The sequence below is a fragment of the Xenia sp. Carnegie-2017 genome, unplaced genomic scaffold, assembly GCF_021976095.1.
Source record: "Xenia sp. Carnegie-2017 unplaced genomic scaffold, XeniaSp_v1 HiC_scaffold_2, whole genome shotgun sequence".
Taxonomy (NCBI): Eukaryota; Metazoa; Cnidaria; class Anthozoa; order Malacalcyonacea; family Xeniidae; genus Xenia; species Xenia sp. Carnegie-2017.
The window spans coordinates 7,637,746-7,665,053 of NW_025813482.1; the positions used below are offsets into that span (position 1 = coordinate 7,637,746).

The 27,308-nt window shown below is 34.4% G+C and overlaps 3 protein-coding genes and 1 long non-coding RNA gene across 8 annotated transcripts in view; all 4 read right to left on the reverse strand.

Annotated features, from left to right (window-relative positions):
- LOC124439858 (collagen alpha-1(I) chain-like) overlaps window positions 1–18,866 on the reverse strand; it is a 34,305-nt gene extending 15,439 nt beyond the window's left edge. The window contains exons 1-29 of the mRNA XM_046990132.1: window positions 18,628–18,866; window positions 16,087–16,659; window positions 14,672–15,258; window positions 13,634–13,659; window positions 13,387–13,440; window positions 11,862–11,948; window positions 11,710–11,781; window positions 11,599–11,643; window positions 10,376–10,429; window positions 10,228–10,281; window positions 9,853–9,906; window positions 9,734–9,787; window positions 7,955–8,008; window positions 7,326–7,370; window positions 6,755–6,808; window positions 6,112–6,156; window positions 5,784–5,981; window positions 5,258–5,311; window positions 4,521–4,565; window positions 4,053–4,106; window positions 1,993–2,046; window positions 1,844–1,897; window positions 1,716–1,769; window positions 1,552–1,605; window positions 1,278–1,322; window positions 947–1,000; window positions 770–868; window positions 489–542; window positions 186–239 (exon numbers count right to left, since the gene is read on the reverse strand). Of these exons, the coding sequence (XP_046846088.1) occupies window positions 186–239; window positions 489–542; window positions 770–868; window positions 947–1,000; window positions 1,278–1,322; window positions 1,552–1,605; window positions 1,716–1,769; window positions 1,844–1,897; window positions 1,993–2,046; window positions 4,053–4,106; window positions 4,521–4,565; window positions 5,258–5,311; window positions 5,784–5,981; window positions 6,112–6,156; window positions 6,755–6,808; window positions 7,326–7,370; window positions 7,955–8,008; window positions 9,734–9,787; window positions 9,853–9,906; window positions 10,228–10,281; window positions 10,376–10,429; window positions 11,599–11,643; window positions 11,710–11,781; window positions 11,862–11,948; window positions 13,387–13,401 (1,506 nt within the window). The 5' untranslated portion in view covers window positions 13,402–13,440; window positions 13,634–13,659; window positions 14,672–15,258; window positions 16,087–16,659; window positions 18,628–18,866. The remainder of the gene's footprint in view (window positions 1–185; window positions 240–488; window positions 543–769; window positions 869–946; window positions 1,001–1,277; window positions 1,323–1,551; window positions 1,606–1,715; window positions 1,770–1,843; window positions 1,898–1,992; window positions 2,047–4,052; window positions 4,107–4,520; window positions 4,566–5,257; window positions 5,312–5,783; window positions 5,982–6,111; window positions 6,157–6,754; window positions 6,809–7,325; window positions 7,371–7,954; window positions 8,009–9,733; window positions 9,788–9,852; window positions 9,907–10,227; window positions 10,282–10,375; window positions 10,430–11,598; window positions 11,644–11,709; window positions 11,782–11,861; window positions 11,949–13,386; window positions 13,441–13,633; window positions 13,660–14,671; window positions 15,259–16,086; window positions 16,660–18,627) is intronic.
- LOC124440552 (collagen alpha-4(VI) chain-like) lies at window positions 13,628–18,691 on the reverse strand. Its single transcript, XM_046990947.1, has 4 exons — window positions 18,628–18,691; window positions 16,087–16,659; window positions 14,707–15,258; window positions 13,628–13,659 (listed from the first exon to the last, which is right to left on the reverse strand). Exons 1-4 carry the CDS (start codon window positions 18,689–18,691, stop codon window positions 13,628–13,630), a joined length of 1,221 nt encoding a protein of 406 aa, XP_046846903.1.
- A 1,764-nt stretch (window positions 18,867–20,630) lies between the features above and the next one.
- LOC124439866 lies at window positions 20,631–21,536 on the reverse strand. Its single transcript, XR_006946488.1, has 2 exons — window positions 20,944–21,536; window positions 20,631–20,791 (listed from the first exon to the last, which is right to left on the reverse strand). It is a non-coding gene; the product is annotated as an uncharacterized LOC124439866 (long non-coding RNA).
- Window positions 21,537–21,984: 448 nt separating this feature from the next.
- The window catches only part of LOC124439857 (collagen alpha-1(I) chain-like), a 32,945-nt gene continuing 27,621 nt past the window's right edge, over window positions 21,985–27,308 (reverse strand). For all 5 annotated transcript variants that reach the window (XM_046990130.1, XM_046990126.1, XM_046990128.1 and 2 more), the window contains 9 exons: window positions 26,033–26,086; window positions 25,860–25,931; window positions 25,746–25,781; window positions 25,429–25,452; window positions 24,522–24,575; window positions 23,891–24,065; window positions 23,593–23,717; window positions 23,241–23,444; window positions 21,985–22,438 (listed from right to left, as the gene is read on the reverse strand). In XM_046990130.1, coding sequence (XP_046846086.1) covers window positions 22,292–22,438; window positions 23,241–23,444; window positions 23,593–23,717; window positions 23,891–24,065; window positions 24,522–24,575; window positions 25,429–25,452; window positions 25,746–25,781; window positions 25,860–25,931; window positions 26,033–26,086 — 891 coding nt within the window. In that variant the 3' untranslated portion in view covers window positions 21,985–22,291. The remainder of the gene's footprint in view (window positions 22,439–23,240; window positions 23,445–23,592; window positions 23,718–23,890; window positions 24,066–24,521; window positions 24,576–25,428; window positions 25,453–25,745; window positions 25,782–25,859; window positions 25,932–26,032; window positions 26,087–27,308) is intronic.

The following is a 27,308-nucleotide window of genomic DNA, read 5'->3' on the forward strand; positions in this document are numbered from 1 at the left end:
TCTATGTTTATGCGTCACTCTTTATATGGTAGGAAAACCCTTAGGTTGAAAATGATGATTTAAGAAGATTGAATAGTACCAATAATCTACCAAACAAACAACATCTTTTTCAGGAAAAGATGATCATTAAAATCCTATTGTGTAACCGACAATAAGTTTTTTATGTAACAATGAAACAAACTTACGTTAACACCATCAATACCAGGTGGTCCAGGAGGTCCAGAAGGTCCCTCATCACCCTAATAATAATAACTTTCATTACAATCATTTGACACAAAATCATTTGAAAAACATTTAGTCTCCCCTACATTTGAAAAAAATGCCAAAAAAAGTGGACACAAGATGAGAAACATTAGGTTTAAAATGTTAATTTTAATTTTATGATACTCTAAGTTTTTCATAATGAAAAACAGTGTCAATAATTTTATGCTGGAGAAACTGAGAAGGAAAATTCATCATTAAGTTAATTCAATCAAATCTATACTTACTGCTTCCCCCTTTATCCCATCGGGACCCATTTCCCCTGGAATACCAACAGAACCCTACGAAGAGCAATTAACAAAATGTTTTCATTCGTTCAGTTAAACCAGTTAGACGTAACTATAAACTTATTCATGAATAACGAGGATCTCACGTTGCTGTGCATGATTATTGAACAATAAAAATAAAAAGCATTTTTTAAACATGCTTTGTGCAAGCAATTGAAATGAGTGAAAAGTCAAAAACCGCAAAACAAAGTGAACTACACTGCTGACAAACTTTGCTTTACCGTTCCTCCCTTGGCTCCAGTAGAACCCGGTGGACCTTCAGCACCAGCCTGCCCAGGGACACCAGGAGGACCAACCGTACCTGGGTTACCAGTAATACCCTATGGGTGAAAAAACCCAAATTTCATTATGCTCACGTCTCATCACCAATACTTGATCTAAGACAATTATATACCTACCATACTGCCTGGTTTACCATCAAGGCCATTCATCCCAGGAGTGCCGGGAGGGCCCTAATAAAAATCGAGCCATAACAAAGCTTCATTGTTACAAATAATGACGTCATAAAACAACAATCTTTAATCTTCGATTTTGGACGAAAAGCGAAAAAGAACAAGGTTTCATGGAATAGTTTTCTACAAGGACTACATTATGTCGTTAAGTACTTAATTTAAAAATTAAATAACAAAGGGTAGTGAAACTAATCGTAAGTAGTAACTACAAACAGGTTTATGAGTCAGCCGTGCCGTGTTTATATACGTTGTTTCTAAAAGATTTACACTAGCTTACACGTAAACCTCTGACACCTTTTGAACCTTTTGAACCATCACGTCCCTGTTATGTAAAAACAAAATTTAAATCTTGAATAAGAGAAATCAACACGCAGATAAAACAAACTTTTAAAAACTCTTTTACACAAAATAAAAAAGGAAATGTTGTATTCTAGTGCCTCGAGAAATGCTTAAATTATTTTCCATAAATTTTAAATAATTGAATGTTGAGCACCCTCCATCCCATCCACACACAGACATTAAAAAAAAAGAAAATAGCTATATGCTTTTACCCTTGCACCTTTGGGTCCAACAGGACCTATAGCTCCTCGCGGTCCCGCATTACCCTAGAAAATGATAACAAACTAGAAAAATGTGCTCCAAATGTAATCAATTACTGTGAATACGTGTCAACAAACGATCCTAGGCTTTAAAAATTCTCATATTCTTCACTTACTTTAACCCCAGCAATACCAACACGTCCCTCGGGTCCATCAAATCCAACTTCACCCTGTATGCACACGAAAACACAAAGAAAATATTTAATAATTAATTTTTACCCATTATTGCATATCGTGCACTTACCTTAGGACCTGATGGGCCTGCTGGTCCTTGTCGACCAGGTCGCCCAGGTGGACCCTTTCAAAGAGAAATGTTTATATTAATATAAACTATTTTAGATATCGAGAATGAATTCAGAAACAGAAACCTTTATTTTGCTTTCATTTACTTACGGACTTTCCTGTGATGCCAGGATCACCTTGTGCACCTGGAGATCCAGGTTGTCCCTGTTTTAAATCATGCAAGTATTGAATAAAGAAAAATGGGCGACACATTTAAAATATATTGAAAATCTTAAAAACTCAAAAGAATAAGATCAATTGCTTAATTTGATGAGCATTACCATTGTGAAATTAAAAAGAACACCATCATAAAAAGATATAAATTTAATACTGAGTTTAAATAAAACGCAGCAAGACAACAGATCGGTTTGACTGAATTAAAATTGCTCGTTAAGAATTGCAGTTTGGCTCTCTTGAAGACAAGTTTATAAAAGGCTGTATTGTTCGCCAGTGGCGTACCAGAATCGTAGATTGGGGGGGGGGCACATATTCATATATGCATGTCTTAATACGTTGAAAACAATGGTTTTCAAAGGAACTGAATGCAGGCAGAACATAAATATATCAATATGTGCCCCCAATGAACGAGTCGGCTACGCCACTGAAATGTTAGCGGAATAAAGTCTGAGCCCGTGCAAGAATGGCTACAACGAGAATAGTCACTACGAGAAGAAGAATTACAGTTCTTTAAAGCATCAGACCTATTTTGAATGCATCGTTTGTGATAGGATGGTTCATGCCTTGTTGGCGATGCTAAACACAACAATGGATAAAGACGGTCAATTGTTCGCTGCTCTTAGAAAATATGATAAACTTGAAATGTTCTACAAAAATGTAATGAAACACACATACAAAGAAAAAGATAACTTTAAAGAGTAAGATGTTGCATATTCTGATCACAAATTAAGTTAAGATGAGTGAGTAAAAGGTTAAAGTCATCTATCACTCCTGAAGGTAAATAAAAGATTTGAGCATTTGCTAGGAATAGTGAACTATATTTACCAAAGTTCATATCAAACATGATATGGACTTTGAGCGGAATGAACATCATGATGGAGTAACAGCAAGTACAGATATAAAATTATAAGTGGAAACACCAAAATCTACAACATTAATCACCAAATGGAACTTACTCAAAATTGTGGAAATCAATCATATATTTCCATCACAAAGATGTTGGAAGAATTCAAAAAGAATTGCAGAAAACATTGAAAAACATAAGACAAGTGTTTGTTTGAGTGAGAATACCAAAGCAGCAAGACAATTCATGAATATGATAAAGCTATCAGTAATAGGGCATTAAGATATAAAACAAAAAAAATAATTTACTTTAACTAAGTGAAAAATAATGAACATAGAGTTATGGTGAACCTCACTTCCTAGTTTGTTTGACGAGAAAAGTGAATTTACTAAGGATGCAATACAATTTCTAAATATATTGGTACTTAAATACATTAGGTACTTACTATATTAGCACATACAATACCGCTCGCGTATATCCTAACATACGCTACGCGTATGGTACGCGTATCATATGCGTATGATGATGTACTTTGATACGCGTATGATACAGATATAATCTTCGTCTGATACGCGTAGCAAATACACTGATTATATATGCATGCGCATGCATCATTCAAGCTATTTATACATGAAGCATTTACCAGAGCTCTCATTTATAACTGCCAAAAAATGGATAAATGATGTCAGGAAAAAGGCTTTCACCTTATGCTAAGTAAAGAATTATTGTTCTGTGGAAGGAAGGGAGAATTTTTCCTGTGCAGCATGCATATATAAGCAATAGAGGCGATTTCAATTTCTTTAAATGATTCAATAAACATTCCCTATCAAATAAACGCCCTGCCTCTAATAGACACACTCACCCTACTTCAATTATATTAATATCATTACTATAGAGGGTTGTTGATTTGGCTGAGAAACCGTATATTTAATTATTGTTTTCTTTTTAGTTGTTTAAACTAATGCAATAAAAATGATCTAAACGCCCCTCTCTATTAAACGCTCCCCTGGAACCGCTCAGAACGCACAATATATTTGTATCCTACGCATTTGATACGGGTATCATACGCAAAAAAGTGTTAAGATACACGTGAGCGGCACTGTATATATTGCTACTCATGAGTATTAAATGATTATACTCATAAACATACCAGAATTCCTTTAGGTCCCACTGGACCTGAGCGACCTGGAGCACCATTACGACCCTATAAATTATAAAATATAAATGGTTTCTGCTTATGCAGTTCGCGTTGTAATCCTTTCTAAAAATAGATCACCACTATCCTTTGCTCAATTTTAGGAGTGGCTATAACTAAGACAATCAGTCAAAATAGTTAAGGTAATTAGCAGTATTTAAAACAGTTAGGTGTAGTTCACTGATGTCTTCATTTCTTCATTATGAAAAGACATCTTTAAACAACATATTTTCGCTCTAGTTAGGTAAGTACAGCCTTAGTAAGTTAGAAACCAACTCACAAATATTTCAGTTATGTAGTTTAATTGTTTGTCCTGTATTTGTTGTCTTAACATATTAATTGACGATAAATATAAATAAATGAAATACAATAATCATACACTATCGATCTAAGCGTTAATCATTCAGGATACATAAAACTTACTCTTTCCCCACGAGAACCAGCTGTGCCAGGCGGTCCGGGAGGTCCCTATATTTTCAAAGAAATTGATCATTGTCGCTCTCATTTTACATAAAAAATGATACATTTTGTCAAGAAAAAAACCCATAAAGCATCTTATTAATCCAAATGATGCTGTTTTAAATTTACATCTACTTATTTAGTTGTCCCTGTCCTGTATTTGATGCAAATGTCACTGAAAGAACTTTTCTTGTCGAACAATATTAATTTCGAATGTCCACTTCAACTCGTCTGGATTCTTTATGAAAACGGTCAAGTTTTACTAGGATGCCACTTTAAGAGTTTTCACGTAAAACTTTAACATACATTAACAATAAATATGAAATGACTGACGACAAATTGCCTAATTTACATGTCACAAAAGCCTTATTAAGTCATGGTATAGTTTCTGGTCTATATAAAGTCACAAAATCATAAGTTTATTAAAGGCGAATTATTTAAATAAAATGCTTCACAATTTTAAATTATGCAATGTTGACAAATTATGAATGGGGGCTGAGCCCCCTTACTTGACAAAGAATTCTAACAAAGTGGGCTGAGCTCCCCTGAGCCCCCCTGAGCCCCCCTGAGACCCTCTGAGCTCCCCTGAGCCCCCCTTCCCTTACAATACATCTCTGTGTGTATTCAGTACATTCAACATTATCGGAATATTGAGGACAGAGATAACAGGAAGCAGTTGGAGGGATTTTGTGTTATCTTACCGGATTTCCAGAGCTCCCTTGGTATCCAATCGGGCCAGGTAATCCAATAGCTCCCTAAAGTAGAAGCATATATTACGTTGATCTCATAAGGAAAAACATTTACTTGGGAAAGCGTTTGATCTATGTTCTAAAGGTAAATTTTACTTTTTAGACAAATTATAATTCTTCAAACCATTCATGGAAGCATACTCAGTCTTAAATGCAGGTAGCAATAAAACACGGAAAAATATTAACAGTAACTGGACATTATCACCAATTACAAAACGAGTACTTTATGTAAGTACTTATGTAAGTACATAACGTAAGTTACACATGCTTAAAATAAAGCTTGCGATTATGCAGTGCAGAAGTGCTAAAACTATTTGAAGCAATGGTTTTGATGTATTCCACTAAAGTAACTGGTATTTCTGGATGTACGTATAAAATGTCCTAAAACACAGAGTACGTAATAATCACTTAAGATGTAATGTTAAGATTGGGCGCCACAAAAAATAAAAAGAAATTATATTCTCTAGATTCATCTCACTCTATCTCCTTTAAATCCTGAACTTCCTTGCAATCCTTCAGCTCCACGAGCTCCCTTAGAACCTTTAACACCCCTGGAACCAGGGTCACCAGGCCGACCTTGTTGTCCACGATTTCCAGATGCACCAACTACTCCTTTCTCACCAGTTAATCCAGGCTTACCAGTCTCACCACGAAGACCAGGTGTCCCAACAGGACCCTACATAACCTCAATAGTATCAGCAAATGTAGACAGACAACAAAATATTTTTTACATTTTGCTTGGTTAAGTTGATACGAAAGAATGTGTCAGTGATGAACTGTTATTTTTCTAATAAAATAAAACTCACCTGTGCACCAGGAGGTCCAGAAGTACCCCCTTGACCATTTGGGCCCTACAAAAACCAATATCAGCAATTAAGATATACAATACTCTAAATATAATTTGATATCTTAAGTGGGAATCTCGATAAGGCAAATTGTTTGAACGCAGGGTTATCATTATATGCTTGTAGATGTTGATTGTCCAGGTTAAAGCAGTCTTTACAAGGACTATAATTATTGGCTGATGTTTCGCCATCCTTTGCGGTAATCGTCTCCTTGCAGTCAAGAACGTTTTCAATGGTTTTCATAAAATGAATTCAGAAATGCAATCCTTAACTTTTGCTTGAATCAGGATTCTGTATTTTTGTACAAAGTGATAAAGAAACGGCACTTAAAAAGCGCACGCTACATATTTATAAATAAATTGCTGTCTGTAAGTATTAAAAGTTAAAACCATTTTGTCAATCACGGGATAAAAATAAAAGCAAACAAATGAATAAAGGTTGTAACAAACACAAATTTGAAAGATAAAGGGCTCATAGAGCATGGGAGAAACAGAAACTTCTCCTAATGAAATCTTAAGCCATTACCAAGTACTGGCTTATATGAAATTGAGTTAACTGGAAGAGTTTATCTTTTGATATAACTTATTTTTCAAAATAATCATACCGTAGGTCCTTTACGTCCTTTTGAACCTTTAGAACCAGGTTGGCCTGGTTCACCCTAACAATAATAAGTATTCAAAAACAAACAATAAATAAACTACATTGGCGGGAAATGAGGTGAGAGTGGGGAGAAATGAGGAGGAGATGGGGAGATAAGGAGATAGTAAGGGAAATAAGAAGGGAGTGAAGGAGGGACAAGGAAGAAGTGGGGGGTTACCCAATATGATTGGCTAGATCCAACATTTTATTTGTTTATTTAAGATGAAACATCTCATACTATATTTTTTATTTTCTCATACGACAAATTTACTTGAATAATTTATATTCCTTTTCAACAAGTTTTCCAATAAACAAACCCTATGTTCGAGTAAACAAATAATCCTAATGCTCATATTTTAAGCTCTAAAGATGCTTTCAATGCATCTTAATATCCATCAGAGCACATAAACTTTAGTTATTACATAGATTTTAAGTCAACAAAAAACCTAGAGTGCCAAACTAAGGACTAGAATTTACACAAGACTTATATTTTCAAGCAAATTCCTCATGATTTATCAGTGATTAATAAAACTTACATCAGATCCATCTCTTCCATCATTACCAGGATCACCAGATTCACCCTACAATGAAAATATGACAAAATTATTTAAGATTAATTTAAATCAGTTTCTTCATGGTTGATGTCAGTTTCTTCAGAGAAACATGGCATTATACATGCTGCAGCAATACCTACTTCAGTGATATGTACTTCAGTGATACGTGTTTCAGGGATACGTGTTTCAGGGATACGTGTTTCAGTGATACGTGTTTCAGTGATACGTGTTTCAGTGATACGTGTTTCAGTGAAAAGTATTTCAGTGATACGTGTTTCAGTGATACGTGTTTCAGTGATACGTGCTTCAGTGATACGTGCTTCAGTGATACGTGTTTCGATGATACGTGTTTCGGTGATACGTGTTTCAGTGATACGTGTTTCAGTGATAAGTGTTTCAGTGATACGTGTTTCAGTGATACGTGTTTCAGTGATAGTGTTATACGTGTTTCAGTGATACGTGTTTCAGTGATATGTGTTTCGGTTATACGTGTTTCAGTGATACGTGTTTCAGTGATAAGTGTTTCAGTGATACATATTTAAGAGATACGTGCCGCAGTACACAGACTGACAATGTTGTAATTTTTAAAAGAATTTAAAAATTCTACTTACAACATCACCAGGCAAGCCTGTCTCTCCAGGGTCACCAGTAGGACCATTTTGCCCCTACATTAGAAAAAGTACTTCCTTGTAAAATAAACCCAATTTCTATTTTCAAATTTATCAAATATTTAGCAATTTCATAACGATAATAGCTGTACTGATTTATTACTGGAGACACGAAATAAAGACAAATAGGTACGCAGAGCGTACATGTGGGTAGCCACAGATACATAGATACAAATAAAAAGTAGATTAACAGCATAGTCGAAGATATATTATAAACATGAAACTTTGAAAAGTATTCTAGACTGCAAAAATGTGTCTTGAACTCTTTGTTGAGTGAAATAACCAAGTATCTAACCCTTTCTGAATCAGCGGAGTACATACAAAAAAATTAGGGTGTGTTTTAAGTTCTACGACTTGTGACGACTTTCTAGAGTCTACACATATTTCACAGAAAAAGCGTACAATCTTATCCAGACCGACTTTTTGTTCTCAAATATATTTCGGACGGACGTTTTGACATCTTTCACAAAGGATAGACACTGTTGTACTTGCCACATCCTTTTGTCGACGAACACCTTTTGTCAGACGCTCTTGCATTTATTACATGGCATGCGACTAAGCTCACGTGCTTTCATAGTTTGGTTGCAATAAATATGATTCCACACGAGTTTAGAAATATATTCATGGCAATTTTAACTGAAAACCATTTTTTTCGTACAAATACTAAATCGACAACAGCTTCTCGTTTAACACATATTTCTCACGTGTATAACAAGTGATATGTCGTTCACTCAAATTATAAATCAACACAGTCACACACGACTTGACTTGAATTTATGTACAATTGTGTAACATTTATACATAACACTTATATATTGTTAGGAAGAAGAAAATTCACAAAACTACAATTTCATCCCGACAAGCCTGACTCGTGATTTCTCACTCTTCTTTATGTTATCCCCTGAAGAGTGAGAATTCACGAAACAGGCTAGTCGGGACGGAATTGGAGTTTGGTGAATTTACTTCTTCCTAACAATATTTACGCTCTGCTCAAACGCATCGAGTACTGTTAATACGGAAAATCAAAAAACAAAACTTCCAAACACTTGAATATATATTGCTAGTTTTGGGGAAACCGGCTGTGCTGTTTTGTTGCAATTTTCTCCATAGTATTTTCAAAAAATTCTGTACTAATTACAAATAGTGTTGAAACGCGCAAAGGCTTCACAAATTGCAATTGAGCAGTGCAAGTATTTCGGATTTCATCGGATTTCTTGCTCATAGTTTGAATACCATTTGTAATTTATGTAATCTTCGAAAGGAAAACACATTAAATTGCATTTTAATTTAACACATCACAGAGAACTGTGACCAGTGAGAACGGAGCAATAGATTAAACACGCAGTTAGAAAACATATTCATTTTGAATCATTTGCTTTCTTCTTCACGTTAATTTACTCGCTAAATCACTGTGATCTGAGTGTACATAACTAAACTATGCGTCGTCATGCATCAAGTTTCATGTATTTTACAACCAATCGAAATATAATTGATATTTGCAATGGCTTGTAAAACTAACAATTTTTGATTATTTAAGGGTATAACCAATAACTAGTGGGTACAAGCTACCCACAAAAAGAGTGGATCAAGTTGGGTTCCCATATTGGAATAAACATAATCTATAACTGTTCTATACAGAATATGATTAAATCGAGCGAGCCTATCAACTAGATACGCCAGACTTGAACAAAATTTACACCATAAACCTATAAGGATACTTACACGATCACCTTTTACTCCTTGTATCCCTTGACGTCCTCGAGGACCTCTACTACCCTGTAAAGTTAAGATGAATTAAAAAAGAAATACACTTTTTTCAAACATTCAAGACCTTTACGTACTTGAGGCCCCACACCGCCACTTTCACCAGCACTTCCTGGTTGTCCATCATTTCCCTACGATAATACATATAAGTGTTGATGAACAAAAAAATAAAAAAAAGAAAAATCAATAGATGTAAACATCTAAGTGAGTATATGACTCATTAAACATTTTCAAAATCATCAAAATCATGAACACGAAAAACAAAGCCAGCATATTAACATACATGCACAAAAAGAAGGACAATATATCAGCAGTAACATAAGTTAAGTTCTTTTGTTCAAAGCAAGTAAATAAAAACTTAGTAAATGTTGACTATAGTCCCTTTAAAGTTTGCACTGAGCATTAATTAAATATGGAACACATGCAGAAACTTCTTTATCTAATATACTTACTCTACTACCAGGTGTACCCGAGCGACCCTTAATTCCTTTCACGCCAGGCTGCCCCTAAAATCGAGAAAATCATCCCCACATTTATTTTGAACATTATTTTCAAACATTTAACAGTACGTGTATTCATGAATCATGTCTCTACACATACCGGTTCTCCAATAGCACCAGTAACCCCAGGAGATCCAGGGTCACCTCTATCACCCTATATAAGAGATTCAACCATAGCACGAACCAAACATTAAAAGAAAAAAAACGAGCAGTGAAATTTTTTGGATGGTAAGTCTTGTAAACCAGTGAAAAACATGAAAAACAAAAACTTGACTGTACTCCGCTTTACTTATTTACAAAATCTCAGAGCATATCTCATTAGGCAGTGTAGAATTTGGTGTTAAAATATATATTAGGAAATCAAGATTATCAAAATTAGGAAACAACAGTTATCAGCTTGGGCGTGCTTGCAATAATGGAAGTGTTTTTAAAAGCTCGTATAAACTACATCAATCGTTCCAGACATCGCTATGAAATCTTAGTGCTTACAGTTCTATAGGCATAAGTGACTACCGCAGTAGTCAATTTGCTTAATGGTCAAAAATGATTTTATGCTGGTCATCTTTTGATTATCTTATTTTATTTGTAACCTTTTTAATTTCCGAAGTAATCTCCAATTTAATCTTCAAAGTAATTACAAAAAACAAAAATTTGCTACGGGAATTTTACGATAAAAAATGGGTGGAGCAGTCACGTGTGTCAGCATCTGTAAAGGGGGGGACCGCAGTCACGTGTGTCAGCATCTGTAAAGGGGGGGACCGCAGTCACGTGTGTCAGCATCTGTGGGACCGCAGTCACGTGTGTCAGCATCTGTGGGGACCGCAGTCACGTGTGTCAGCACCGCAGTCACGTGTGTAAGCAAGCTGCTAAAGGGGGGACGGCAGTCACGTGTGTCAGCAAGCTGTAAAGAGATGGGACCGCAGTCACGCGTGTCAGCAAGCTGTAAAGGGGACCGCAGTCACGTGTGTAAGCAAGCTGCAAAAGGGGGGACCGCAGTCACGTGTGTAAGCAAGCTGCAAAAGGAGGGACGGCAGTCACGTGTGTCAGCAAGCTGTAAAGGGGGAGGACCGCAGTCACGTGTGTAAGCAAGCTGTAAAAGGGGGGGACGGCAGTCACATGTGTCAGCAAGCTGTAAAGAGATGGGACCGCAGTCACGTGTGTCAGCAAGCTGCAAAGGGGGAGGACCGCAGTCACGTGTGTCCAGTAAGCTGTAAAACAGAACATTTTCTGGTCCAAATGAGAAAAATTATGGAACAATGACAGTGACCGTCATGTCTGTAGACAATCCAATATACAATATATAAGAAGATAACAAGTACTTACTTCACGACCTGGTGGACCAGGTTGTCCGGAAGGCCCTGGAGGACCCTAAAAATTAAAAATGATGCAGTTTGATTTGACATGTTAGATGAAAACATATATTGACAAACATACCTGAGGGCCAGGAGGACCTGGAACATAAACATATTGATTGGGACTTGGACCTTTACCTTGTGTGTCTTCTGGCTAAGATGGTGGACAATAAAAACACAAAATTATTTAAACCATTTTCTGTATTTTTCTAACAATCAACTTAAACCACTCACATCAGTGACAAGAAGACCAGGTCCAGGTAGACCAGGAGGTCCTGTAGCACCAGGTCTTCCACTCTCTCCCCTAATACCAGTTCTACCCTATGAATGAGAACTTTTTTATGTAAAACTTCATAACCATTATTGTACTAACGTATGTAACAATTATTGTACTTCAAACACTTAGTGCACTTAAATAACATACAACACAAAGAATCTCTGTACTTAAATAACATACAACACAAATAATCTCTGTACTTAAATAACATACAACACAAATAATCTCTGTACTTAAATAACATACAACACAAATAATCTCTGTACTTAAATAACATACAAGACAAATAATCTCTGTACTTAAATAACATACAAGACAAATAATCTCTGTACTTAAATAACATACAACACAAATAATCTCTGTACTTAAATAACATACAAGACAAATAATCTCTGTACTTAAATAACATACAACACAAATAATCTCTGTACTTAAATAACATACAACACAAATAATCTCTGTACTTAAATAACATACAACACAAATAATCTCTGTACTTAAATAACATACAACACAAATAATCTCTGTACCTAAATAACATACAACACAAATAATCTCTGATTAATTATATGTGAGAAACATCGGATCGATTAGCTTAGCTAAAGTCTTCTCATATTGGGAGCAAGGTTTATACAAGAAAACCTCATAAATTTCATCTTTCTCGATAAATACCGCGGAAACAAGGTTAAAACAAAGTTTATTGTATGTCATGAGACATCCGTACTTCAAAAAATCAGCAAACACATTTTATTATTTTCTTTTATTGCAATGTCTGCACATTGACGCAAGATACACAAAATTAATAAACTCTCGCTTTCCTAGTGTGCTTTCTTCGACTCGGATTCGATTATTCTTGAAAATTTGGTAACTTGCAAAAAATGATTTTAAGCCAATCAAAATAAGTTATTTCCGCAGAAGTTACGCTATAAGCCAATCAAAATAAGTTATTTCCGCAGAAGTTACGCTATAAGGCAATTAAAATAAGTTATTTCCGCAGAAGTTACGCTATAAGCCAATCAAAATAAGTTATTTCCGCAGAAGTTACGCTATAAGCCAATTAAAATAAGTTATTTCCGCAGAAGTTACGCTATAAGCCAATTAAAATAAGTTATTTCCGCAGAAGTTACGCTATAAGCCAATTAAAATAAGTTATTTCCGCAGAAGTTACGTTATAAGCCAATCAAAATAAGTTATTTCCGCAGAAGTTACGCTATAAGCCAATTAAAATAAGTTATTTCCGCAGAAGTTACGCTATAAGCCAATCAAAATAAGTTATTTCCGCAGAAGTTACGCTATAAGCCAATTAAAATAAGTTATTTCCGCAGAAGTTACGCTATAAGCCAATTAAAATAAGTTATTTCCGCAGAAGTTACGTTATAAGGCAATCAAAATAAGTTATTTCCGCAGAAGTTACGCTATAAGCCAATCAAAATAAGTTATTTCCGCAGAAGTTACGCTCGCCATACAATAAACAACACTTACTCTGTCACCAACCATACCACGATTTCCACGTTGACCGGGGGATCCTGGTGCACCCTAAATTATTCACATAAATTATAAAATATTACACATTTGGAACTTTTTGCAACATTTCACCTACTATTTACAAGGTTGAATTGAAAGAATTTAAATATTTTGAAAAGGCATCAAAATAGTTACAAAACGTGCAACAGAAAAAATGAATATCGACGCAATTACAGGAAACGACAGCAAGTAAACAATCTCATACCCGACTTCCCTTTTCGCCTTTCTGACCTTAACAAAAATAAAAAAATTTTTAAAAAATTTAGCTGAAAACGGAACATTAAATACCAACCTCATTACAAAACAAATAAGCATGATCTTAATTTCTCAACAGACTCATCATTTTGAAGCATTAGTACATGCAAATGCGAATATTAGTGTGATTTTTCACATTTTGAATGTAAAGGGTTTCACTTGAAAACTTTAATCTCACCCGCTGTGTAATTGAGACACGGATTGTTCTACATTGTACTTCATTGTACTACGTTATACTACATTGTACTACGTTAAATTGAGCATGTGATATTAAAGAAACACACTATACGTGAATGCATATAGTAAAGAAGTAGTTAAACAAACCTAAGCTACGTAAGTATTGAACTTTATGGGGAGCTGCTCAGTTATCAATAGTCAGTACAATATAGTGCATCAAGGGATAATTTAGGGATTTTACACTTGTAAAGCATTAATCTCAAAAGGACCCGTGAAGCATGAGCCATGTGGCAGAGTGTGCGGAAATACCCTCCCCAGTGAAATTTTAAAAATTGCAATTTTGTAAATGCCATTTTATGCATTTGTAGAGCAATTTAATATCAACCAAACAGACGTGTCATGGATTAAGCATTCTTACTTCAAGCGAGAAATATCTTATCCAAAATGAAATATTTGAAATACCAATAACAAAAAATGCTAAGGGGGAGTCAATTTTGTCTCAGCGCTCGGCCAACAAGAGGGCCTGGAAAGCTAAATGCCTGTCAGTGTGTGTGTGTTAAAATATGCCTTGTGGTAAACATTTCTCATGCATGCAAACAGAAAACAGGAAAGTAATGAATGAGTGAAAACTTACTTCCAAGGATAGTGCAATGTATAAAATAATCAGTACCTTTTTTGACTTGTAATTTGATTCAACCTTATATCAAATACGTAATTATTAATCAGAGCAACCCCTTAAAAGTTAATACTGCGCAAGTGCACATGTATATTAAACTTCCTTATACCCATTGCAACAGAGTTGTGTCCTTACCAATAAGAGGAGTAGTAGTTGTAGCTCTTGCTAACTCTGCCAAAGTGTCGTTACATCAAGCGGACCAGATGACAAAAGTTCAGGATAGTTACCATAAGATACAACCTCACGACCAAGTCTTGCAGCTTCAGTTCGAGCTGGGGTTCCAACAGTAACAGATACGACATCAATGTTAGGATTCGATCTTGTTATTCTACTCATGTCAGCAGATCCAGGAGATGATGCACCGTCGGACAAAAGAACAATAGCTTTATTTGCTCCACTACGAGCATTTCTATTTAACTGCCTTGCTGCATATTGTAAAGCAACGTCTTTACGATTACCTCCACCACCATGTGTCATTCTTTGTATCCCACTGTTTACAACAGATTTTGATACGCCACTTGAAAGCTGAACAACCGGCTTCGCATTATCGCTGTAGGTGAACATCCCCATTCGAGCACCATTAGCTCCAAAGCTCAACCCATTACTAAATCTTTCTGCAAATGATTTAATTTGAGAGAAAGACGTTCTTGTCTGATCTCCATCAGGAATGCCGAGTAAAATATCAGTTTTGCCTTCAAGTAACGAAGATGACCGTCTCACACCTGAAAATAGTGCGATTTGAATGAAGTTGTTTGCATAAAGCCTTGAGCAAATTCATTCGTTAGAGCATTCTTTTTCCTCAAAATGACATTGTTTGCCAGTGTTACTGGCAGATTTACAGGGTCTATAAAAAAAACTGAACAGTTTGGAAAACGTTGTTAAAGTCATCAAGCGCGCAAGATTGGAAAAAGCTTTGGTGGAAATAGTTAGTTGGACTTCCAATGGTTAATCTTACAGTAAAATTTTTACAAACAATAACCATTTTTAGAGGGAAAATTGTGTCACCGAGAACCACTTTTGAAATAACTTGAGCTCAAAAATGACGCAGCTAAAAAGCAATTTCGTGCGCAAGCTATTTCAAAAGTGGTTCTCGGTAGCACAATTTTCCCTCTAAAAATGGTGAACAATAAAGAAAAATTTACAGTCAGATGAGCCATTGGAAGTCCAACTAACTTTTGTAACAAAGATTTTTGCAGATCTTGTGCATTGATCACTTTAGGCACGTTTTCCTAAATGTTCGTTTTTTTATACACAATTTTTTTATACAGCATAACGGCGATTCATTCTTTGTCATATTTAATTTTCAAAATGACTTACGTCCAATTTTATTAGTAAGGTTTTATTCTTTGGATATCGATCCTAACCAGTTTTTACAATATAAAATTGAGCAGCCATAATTGAATTTTACTTACTAAGGATGCTTTTTAAGAAAATCAAAACATTTATACTTAAAACATAAAATTGAAACATACATATACTAAATTAAAACTATGAAATATTTTATAAATTAAAACCACTGTAATATTTTAATTTAAAATAACATCACATACCAGGTCTCACTGAAGAAACAACACTTCTTTGGAAACTGGCTCCTAGAGAATTAACATTCCTAGCTGGTAGGAAGAAATTTCTTTTTGGAGTGCTTGCAATGGCTTCCAAATTAGAACGAGAAGATCCAGCACCAATTGGTATGGGCATTATGGAAACACCTTCATAATTAAGACCTCTAGCAGCAAGTTCCAAATCTTCCTTCGATTCAGATGTTGAGCCCTCAGCACCAAACACAAAGTACTTGCTTGACGAGACTCGCCCACTTCCACCTGGACCAAACATTTCAGACGAAGCAAGTTGTAGGGCATTGGGAACATTTTGCGAACCCCTTCTAAAAGTCATACGATCAAGTCTTTGCTCCAACACAACTCTAGAATTTCCTTCTGAGAGTGGAAGGACAACTCTAGCATTACCACCATATTGAATAACACCAACATTTGTGTCGTTTGCTGATAAGGAGTACGAACTGCTCACTTCCTTTACAAATTCTTTGAACCTATTAAATCCATTTGAGCCAAGTCGTGTTGTTGATGGTACACCAAATACAAGATCAATTTTTCCTGTAATCTTATCTAAAAAATCACAGATAAAAAAAAAACAAAGCAAATTTTTATCCATTACAATGATGTAGTAAGTAAGACACTCACAGAATTTTAAAATATTTTGAAATAAAAGACATGTTTTATTCTGGCAGTTTCTGAGCTATGAAATTTAATGCTGGTCAATTAAGCTGATATCTAACCATCGTTGGATAAGTATCATGTACCTCTCATTTTTATAATAACAGTGAATAAAAAGTTCACACTTGTCTTTTGCTACAAGTTTTACTTAAAAATGGCATTTGTTGTACGAGAAGATAATCAATGAAAAGCTTGCTTGTAAAGAAACTCATGTCATTCTTCTTTGCTTATAATGACGCTTATAATGACGTTAGGGACACCGTTCCAAGTCAATTGAAACAAGTGATTTTATTTTCATACCGAATTCATTTGGAAATCATTTTTTAGATCACATCTGTTGCACATAATATAGAAAATAATATGTAATTCTTGAATTTCACACGAATGGAAATACAATTTGGAAATCATTGTTCACTTGGCTTATTCTGCCGCCATGTTTTTTTTTTGAATTGAAAAGAAATTTGTTTGGCTTTCACTGCTTTTCACCCAATCAGGTTACATTACATCCAAATACAACTTTCGAAAGGAAATTACAGCTTTTCCTAAAAGCAAGTACACATTTTCAAAGTGCAATTACAAGATAAACCCTACTTCAATCATCAACTCAGAGTTGAGAAATATCTCGAAGTATATTATCAACGATATATTATTACAACGATAAGATATGATTTTCTATCACCATTAATTAATTAAAAGTCGAGCTTCTCGAAAAACAAGTAAAAACGGTCGCTGTTATTTTTTAAAATGAATATTTACAATAATCGTTGTCTTGAGCGTGAATAAACAAAACGTGTTTGAAACAATTAGTTCATATACAGGAAGCCACATGAACGATATCAGCAATGTCTTTAGAAAAATATGTAATTGAACACGTTTATATAATAGAATAATAGACAAGGCTTTTTTATGTCTATGGTTCAGCTACATGTTTACATCCGTCAAGCATTTCAATGTTTTCTATGATAAATATTTTGTTTGACTGACCAAATGGTGCATTTCAGTCATCGAGACAATTGTGATGCTGCCTTTGTGTAAATTTATTTTCTAATAGAACAATGCTCAAACAAAAAGTTTAAATCACACAGGGGTCAATAAAAGTGTCATCTCAATCATCGTTCAGAAACAGCGGTACGTCAAGCAAACTAGATGTACAGCTGAAAAATTTCGTTGACATTGAACATTCATGATTCGTTATGAAATGAGTGAAATAAATCACTAAATTCAAAACATAATCTTAAAAACCTTTTAAGACTAAAAGAGACTGTTAAAATATAAAATGGATATTTTAAAATCATTATATGGGATGGCATGAAATGTTATTATAGAACAAGGCCTCATTCATAAGCATATCTGGTCATTATTGAAAATATATTTAATTTAAAATTGCTGTAGAAGTAACAAAAAATAGAAGGTAAAACATAATGCAGAAAAATAGCCATTACTTGGTATGCAACAATACTATGATTGTGTAATATATTTGCTTTAATCGACTTTGGTAATCAAATCTATGGTAGGAAATAACCACACAATAATACAGCACATATTTGTTTCAACTCGTTCAAAACAGTATTTTCAAGATACATATTTTAAAATTTCGATATTGATTTGCATAAAGTGCGAACTAAGCGCGCTACATTTATATGCATAGATCGTGTTTATAATAAACATATTTTTAAAAATATCCATTTTTGAACTTAATTTGCTAAGATTTTACAGTTAATATTTTGAAGAAATGCAAGAATCCTCGATTCAATACACAAGCATTATAGTATAATTACGCTTGCTTTACTGTATACCATTGGTTTGTTGGAAAATAAAAATTTAAATGTATGAAACATATATATATTGGACAAAACTTACCAGACTGTGATGCAGCTAATGAGATCGCAAATGTCAGAGCCGCAATGACATTGAAAATGCTCATTACTCAAAGCAAATTACACCAGAGACCCTTACTAAAAACACTACTATAAGAATCCAAAAAAATTAATCAATTGGCTGCTAGAGTTCTCGACATGCGTCAATGGGAGAATGACAACGGCACTGATATAAGTCTCCTACTCATGCGCGAAAACCTGACGCGCAGTATTAACTGAATGGAATTCAATAAAATGGATATAAAAACCGACAACTGCATTGATTGCGAATATAAACGATCAACGTACCCCTGCTGATATCTCAAAATACCGCAGTTAGGAAAACCATTACCCATTCATTGTAATAATAAAAATGTTTTGTCTTTGTCGGTATCATAAGAAATGAAATTCACAAAAAGTAAAGTAGAAAAATATACATAATTTAAAACTGGTTAACTTGTGTCTTTTCGTTTGTAGTAATGTTTTAAACGAAATTGTACGGCAGAAATATTTAGCTGTGTGCGGATGAATTTTACTGAGTTTTACGGCTTATGCAACCTTTTCTCACATATCAAGCATATTTGATAATTTTAGCCACGTGAGGCGAAAACTCACCGTATGCGCCGAATGTGTGCTAGTTGCTCACATATAACCAATTGAAGAACTAATAGTGATGCGTCCTTTAATCTCGCGAACAAACAGAAATGAAAAGGCTACCGCTACAAACGAATTGATTAGCGAGTACATGCTAGACAAATTTAAGTCATTGACAAACTTGTTGACGCCATGGCTAAACTATCACTGAGTGTTTGATGTAAGTTTGCCAGACTTTAAAATATAAAAGTATAAATTGCGCATGAATTAAGTAATTGCAAAGGAATTAAAGCAGACAAGTGACAAAATCTTTGGGATAAAACTATTTCCATGTCGACCGTTAAGACATACTTTATTCTCGACTTTATTCTCATAACATCATGAAATTTTTGAAGGATGTAGTTGAGCGAGTGAAAGCATAAATGGGTATTCGTTCATCACTTCGTTTGTAATCGATATTTTGCTGTTTGTTCACGAGTAAAAGGACCCTTCACTATTGGTTCTTTAATTGTTTATATGTGAGCAACTAGCTCACAGCCAGCGCATACGGTGAGTTTTTTGTCTCACGTGGCTAAAAATATCAAATATGCTTGATATGCGAGAAAAGGTTGTCTAAGCCGTAAAACTCAGTAAGATTTCTCCACACAAAGCGAGCTATCGCATGAGCTAACGGGCACGAGTAACTTTTAGCTCAGCTGACAGCTCTCGTGTGCTTCAGACTTTATCTTAGGAAATAGTGGTATAGTCAGCACCTCAGCGGTCCAGCTAGTTCCGCTCAGCAAGACAAAAAAGTATTCTTATTTTGCATTTTACTGTATAATTGTTCACGTTCTCCGTTGCTTGTTCAAACTTTATTATCGAGCAACTGACATTTACTTATGAACTCATTCTCAAACATTTCAACACAACACGCGCGTCTGCCAACTGTTTCGTCTGCAAGATTGAATTCACAGTTTTTCGTGCAAGAAATTTTGGTTTCTCTGTTGGGGTACAACGCCTGACAATTGCGTCTGGCGCATGCTGAAAAACGTCAATTTTTTCTGTGCTTTCTTTTTTTGTTTGAGGGTGTGATCCTCGATCTTTACGAAGCTAGTGACTGATTATCATAATACGTGAAGTCATGTTATGGGAGAGTATTGTACTGAGTTTGTTTTTACATTGTTCACTATTTATTTGTTGCACGTTCATACATTAATTAGCTTATTATTAGTGAAACCGTTTACTGTTTTATTTTATTGATGAATGACTGTTTCCTGTTGCATTTTTTGTGGATGAATATTTTTTGTTGATTTTATTGGTCGATAACTATTTTCTGTTGTGTTTTATTCTTTGGATAACTTCTCCTTCGGTATTTCATTGTTGGATAATTATTTTCTTTTGCATTCTATTGATAGATAAAAATTTTCTATTGCATTTAATTGGTGAATAACACTTTTCTGTTGTATTTTATTTGTCGATAACTATTTTCTCCTCAAATGACAGGAAATAATGTTCTTAAGTTTTTGCAATTTAAGAAACATGTACTCAATCCTTTTACAATTTTCAACATCTGACACATTCTCTATCGCTTTCTCCTAAATTGAAAATAAAAAAAAACACGATATACGATGCCATCGGCTCAAGTGAGAAACAGAAATTTTTGTCTATAGCTTTAGGAACGTGTCCACAGATAAAGAAACAAAGAAATTTGAAAGTCTTACCAATGCAAATGTTTACGACACATTACCTTTAAAACGAAGATAAAAATTTCTGGAAACGATCTGTGTACAACGAAAATACAGTAAACGTACTCGCTACGATGTTCAATATTTTCATTCCATTTTCAATTAATATTAGCGGCTAAGGTTCACAAAATTGATAGTTAAAATGTTAATTGTGGTATGTCTGACTAGATATACGCACAAATGTTTATAGTTATGCTGTACCACTATTGTTTGTATTGATGTAGAAATTCACCAGATTGAGCAGGTTCAGGATTTCAAAATTTTATTATTAATGAGACGTTCTAAGAAAAGTATTAAAGTTGGCGGAAGACGTTTGCACGAGGAAACCAAATGGCGAGCTTTTTCTTCAAATCTGACTTCAAGCATGTCTTAGATTTTCACTTTAAATTCATTTAGTATTATACTTCGGGCCACTTTGTCCTTTTTTACATTTACATGGAAAATTTAAATTTCAGTACATAAATATACACAAATATAATAATATTAAGCTATAAAGTTTCAATTTAACGAACAATTAAGCTTGTTTTTATACCTTGAAAAGATCTGTTGAATTTTGAAATGCTATTTTTTTACAGCTATACATAGCTACATTTTAAATGTTTCAAAAAACTTGAGTTTTGAGAATTTAGTGGTTTAGGATATCGGATAACAACGAATATATAGCTAATTCACTTGGTAAAGATCTATTTAATTCAGAATATTTATTTCTTTACGGATAAGACATATAGACAACGTTTTTTCCAAGATGAGCAAAGCTACATACATTTAAATCATGATTGACGAACCCACTTTGGAGTACAGATAACTACTGCGAGGGAACTTGTGCTTGTTTCTAACGCATTAGCAACGAATATTGCTTTTGAAACATCTTCAGTGATTAATGTTCTTAAGGCATATTTTGGTGAAAAGCCTGGTTTGTGTTCAAAGCTTATCCAATTGCTTAAATCAATAAATCCAAAATACCAAATTCAAATATTCATGCCTATGGGTATACTTTCTAAAAACAATAGATATTCGCAAATCATAATTGAATGAAAAGTACATTTTTAAATGGTATAAAATTTTAATGGTATAAACTAACTTTCGATTTCTAACTATCAATGTATGCACCGCCAGCAACAAATCGCAATAAAAAACCAGTTGCAAGTTGGTTTTTTCCACACAAATAACGAACAAATACAAGACATGTTATATTTCTAACAATTCTACACACACTGAAATGTACAGAAAATATAGTTTCAATTGTTATATTTATTCAACTAAGAAATTTTCGTTTTGTTTCTAGCCTGCATTTTTCACGTTCACACGAATGTTTCGCGAATAATCAGGCCCAGCTTTGTGTTGGGTAATTTACCATAAAAAGCACACATCTCCAGCTTCGATCATATATTCTTTATTGAAGCCAGTGTCGAATGGCGTCACATTGATAATAGGTAAACGTTGTTTCTGCTGAGTTTTAACTTCGAATATTGTCTTATGCCACACACCATCAGTAAGCTAAAATTAATCAAAAATAGAGTCAACCCAAGATTTCAAACGTCACATAACAAGCCAAAAAACTGATCTCATCACTCGACATCAGAAGCGTAGCCAGCAAGGAAGATTTAGTACTAGAGCCGGTTGCACGAAGCCTGGATAGCATTATCTATTGGATAGCAAGTTTTTTAAACTTTTATAAAACTTTTTAAAAAGCAAAGCGTATAAGATTCGAACTGAACAATCTCTGAAATAGGATATTGCTTTGAAGATTACGAAATTTCTTTGTTGTAAGAAAAATATAAACCCCTTTTTAACAAGTTTGAAAATTTTTGCTATCCAATGGATAACGCTATCCAAGCTTCGTGCAACCGGTCCATGATATGTAGATTTTAGAGCGCTATAATTATTCGTTTCTTTAAAAATCCAATGTTTTTGCAGTAAGCGAATAAAGAAAAAATGACATAACAGGACAAAATTTACGTATTGGCTAGGCCAGTAGTATAACCACATGCAAACAGAATGTACACGCAACTATGTAGTATGCCAACTGGTCACTCCACTAGTCAGATAAAAATAGTCAGATGACAAAACAAGCTGTATGAAGTCACCCTAAACAAGTTACCTACTAGTAGTACCGGAGGCCCGGCTATTTTTGCCTGCCGGAGGAGCCGGAGCTTGTTCATCTCCGACAAAATTCCAGCAGCAGTCGTTTGATAACATCAGATTTGTAATTAATCAAAACTGAAGTCCCACAAATAGTTACAAAACAAGTCACACTTATTCGTATAAACATCGAGAATGCCGAAGAAAGTATACAAACCTTACAACCATCTTCAATCAAAGTAGGTCTGTATTTTCGTGGACTATTCATGTGAATGTCAATTTCATTTTCTCCAATCAAGTTGATGGATTTAAGTTTACCATCAAAGGCCATCGAGTTTTTACAGTGATAAGTTATTCGTTGACGAACAGTACTACTCAACAACCGAAGGAAAGTCATTTGAACTTCTTCAGTGTATTGGAACTAAAATACGAGGATTCAAATTTCAGTGGGAAAGAAATTTTGTTGACAAATGACTAAATGAATTTCCATTGTATTTGAAAGGGGATCGCGATGGAAAGTATTTGTTCAACAATAAAAGTTCAGCAAAATATCGATATTGCCAACGTACCTCTTCATCATTATTCAGTCGTTTTGCATTCACAGACTTTACGCATGTTTCTTTCAAAGTGAAGTTGCAAGTTACTTGGAAGGCATTGCCATGGCTACCCCAGTCAGGATCGACCCAGTAAACACCTTGACGAAAAAATTGAAGGTAAACTTGGTGTAAGGAATAATATAGTAAGAATGGTATGAAGATACAAGATATTTTACAGTCCAGTAAATAAAAGTAAGAAATCATGGTTAGTATAAATACAAATGATCCAACAAAAAGAAACATGATAAAATTCATGCAAACAAAAACATACCATCGGTAATATCAGGGTATTCAAGTTTTAAGTCTCGACAAGATCGTGCAGCAGTTGCAGGAGATTTTCCGTCCATTTTGTCAATAAGTTCAAGAATTTCATGGGCTTCTTTTGTCAGTCCACCCATGTGAGTGGCATCCATTTCGTCGGGCAATTTATTTTCACTGCCAATATCCTATCAACAACAAATAAGTGAATTGGTAAAAAATTCTGTATAAAACTTGCTTCGTGTACGTATGTACGTAAGACTAAAGTTCGTGAATGTACAGACGTTTTTTTCAAAAAAATCGACAAGTAGCAATTAAAATTTATAGAGAATACTATCTTCATTTTTGTGATAAACAATTAAACCAGTGTACACTGATGACGATGAAAAACATGTCAAAGTTAAACAGTTTTTCTGCGTGACAGCAAAAAATCGAGACAACTATCCTCAAAACGCTTCGTAACTTTCTCTCTTAGACTCGTATATTTAGTTTATGTACCTAACTCCCACGTAATTATCTAACTCCCACGTAATTATCAAACCCAATTATTAATAACCACCTTATTATGAAACATCTACAAAAATATTGAAATAACTAAACTTCACATAAAAGTAGTTATTATGTGCAAATATGCGTCAACGCACCTGTTTGCTGGAATAATACCGAGGACCTTTTACTACATCGCTATTACTCTCTTGCTGTGATGTAAAAAAAAAACATAACAAAAATAGATTAGAAACAATGATATAATCTGTGTTATATGAAAGCGTTTTTCTTTAACAATAAATAGCAAGACAATCCATGCGAGTCATGTACGCATTAGATCTTAAATAAAGTTAATAAAAAAAGACAAAGGTTGATTTTCGGTATTTGTACTGCATAACACAAACCATTGATACCGGAAAAACATTTTGATAAAGTCACTTTAAGAAAAATAAAAATGCCGCTTTATGTTAAAAATGAACTCAATCAACATAATCTCTATATTCTAACGATGGAATGGTAAAATTTCAAAAGTCCATGAAATTGTATCAACATGACGGGTGAGTAACCGATTCATGCGTTAAATGTTGAAAATTCAATGTTCGTCTGTCTGAAAAAGTAAATAAACAATGCTAACAGCGCATCCAGTTGTGCCTGAGAAATAAATATCAATTATTTTTTATTTGTGAATGGCAAACAAGAGAGGTTTTTTTCCAAACAATTTGATTGGTTGCCTCAGCGGGCAGCTTTTTACGATATCTTGACCGTGGTCCAATAGTGACCTTTTTTCCGCAATGTATTTGTTTACAAAGTAAAATTAAAATTTTTAAAATTGATTTAAAAGCGATGTAAATTGTTCAACGAGAAAGCAAAGTGTACTCAGACGAAAGTTATCATAGCAAGAGTGAATTTTACTATCCCAAAGAAGTGAAATTGTAGAAAACAATCTAATTTTAGTCTCAACATCAAGCCGCATCGGTCAATTTCTTCATGATAAAAACTGAGACCTCGTGAAAATATTTTTTCCGTTCGAACCTCCCAGCCGGTAAATAACATATATGTACTAACCCTGATTAGAACACCAGGTGGACCCTAAATAGAATAAAACAATAGTCAAAATGATAAAAAACATAGACGGAGATTCCATATTCACATACGTTTACACAAAAACAACAAATCGCATATAACAAGTCTTTGCCAAAATATGATTTGTTTTCTTTGAAAAGTTCTTATGTCGAATCGTAAATACGTCATTAATTAAGCTCAGTATCCTAGCGGTAGACATGTACGAAAACTTTGAAACTTTACAAAAACAAAAAAAATTGCTGAATGATGTCCTGTCCAAGTTAATATGTAACTAAAAAAAACAGTAATTTTATACATACGGGTGGACCTCTTGGACCGGCGTCACCAGGTGGTCCCTTAAAGTAAGAGTGCATACTGTTATTGATTGTAAATGAAGAACAAAGGTAAAACCTTCAGAGTTTTTGTCAACTTACCGGTGGACCAGTTGAACCAGTTCTTCCAACAGGTCCATCAGCTCCAGGAGGACCCGTTCGTCCTTCAGGACCCTGGTCACGAAATAGTCAAGCAAAATTTTACATTCATGAAAGTTTAAGCCAAAAATTATGAGTAAAATTGAATTTACAACAGCCTAATATGATAAACTTACAGCAATACCAGGAGCTCCCGGCGGACCATTCTTTCCACTTTGACCAGGTGGTCCCTACACAAGACAACCATCAAATCATTGATATAAACACAAGTAACGGAATCTTCTTGAAATAAACTAAGCATAAAGAGGATATACTTTTCAACATTAAAAAAAATAAACAAATAAGATTAAATGCCATTAATGTTTAAACTTTTTGCTATAGAAACCTACACATCCGATTTATGTAAGCAAATATATAATAAAACCTTGAGGGTTTCAGAACAAAATGCAGCATCTTCGGAGCATTGTTTTTCTGTTTGTACGTAAGTAAATGCGATATATAATATCGTTGAAACTCAACAAACAATTCTTCCTGTTAGTCAGGGACGTCGCTACCGGGGTGGGTGGTTTGCAACCAAAAATTCAGGTGAAAATCATGTGGTAAATTAGTACCATACTAATATAAATTATCGTTAAAACAATCAATTTAGATAATTCCAACTTGAAACAGCTGCGTCGGTTGCCAGTCTTAAATTACTGGCATGTGATATGTGAGAGTGTGTATATTTTTGATTCCAGTTAAAATTTTAACATTTAAATTGACCATGAATATAAATTAGCAAAGAAACAATAGTTACAACACCTGTTTGAAAACCTGACAGTTGATATGTTGTACCTTGCTCAACGCATTGATTATGAACTTTGTAGAACATAGACAAAACATTGCATTATTTCGATTTTCGATTACTAAGCTTGAATTACCTACGCAATAAAATCTCAGGGGAACGATTAAATGACTGCATGATTCTTACTGCTAACCAGCGTGCTATCGACGTGCACAAGCTGGCAAAGAAATGGGCTGTTCTAAGGAACCGTAGAGTGCCTTTGTGAGCGGTTCCACCAAACAATTTGTGAAATGCAAATGTAATTACTATTTTAAGGACAGAAACCTGAAACGTTACTTATTACGCTAGGTTAAGGCATGCGTAAATAAGTCTGTACATTGCTTGTTTTTGTAAACTAAAAATTCTAATGGAATAAAATATTTTGAAACTGTTTATTCATTTTTTTAAAACTGAAAATTTTGAAGTCAATGTTTCCCAAATTCGGCCAAATGCTTATCAGGAAAAGCGAAAAATTAAAAAGTAAATTTAAAAAAATCTCAGGTAAATATTTATGACACCCCCCCCCAACATCAAGGTGTTCGCGACGTCCCTGCAGTTAGTAAAATGTCACTGACAAAAACTTAATAATTGCATTACTTTTATTGTTACGTAAAACAGGACATTTCGCG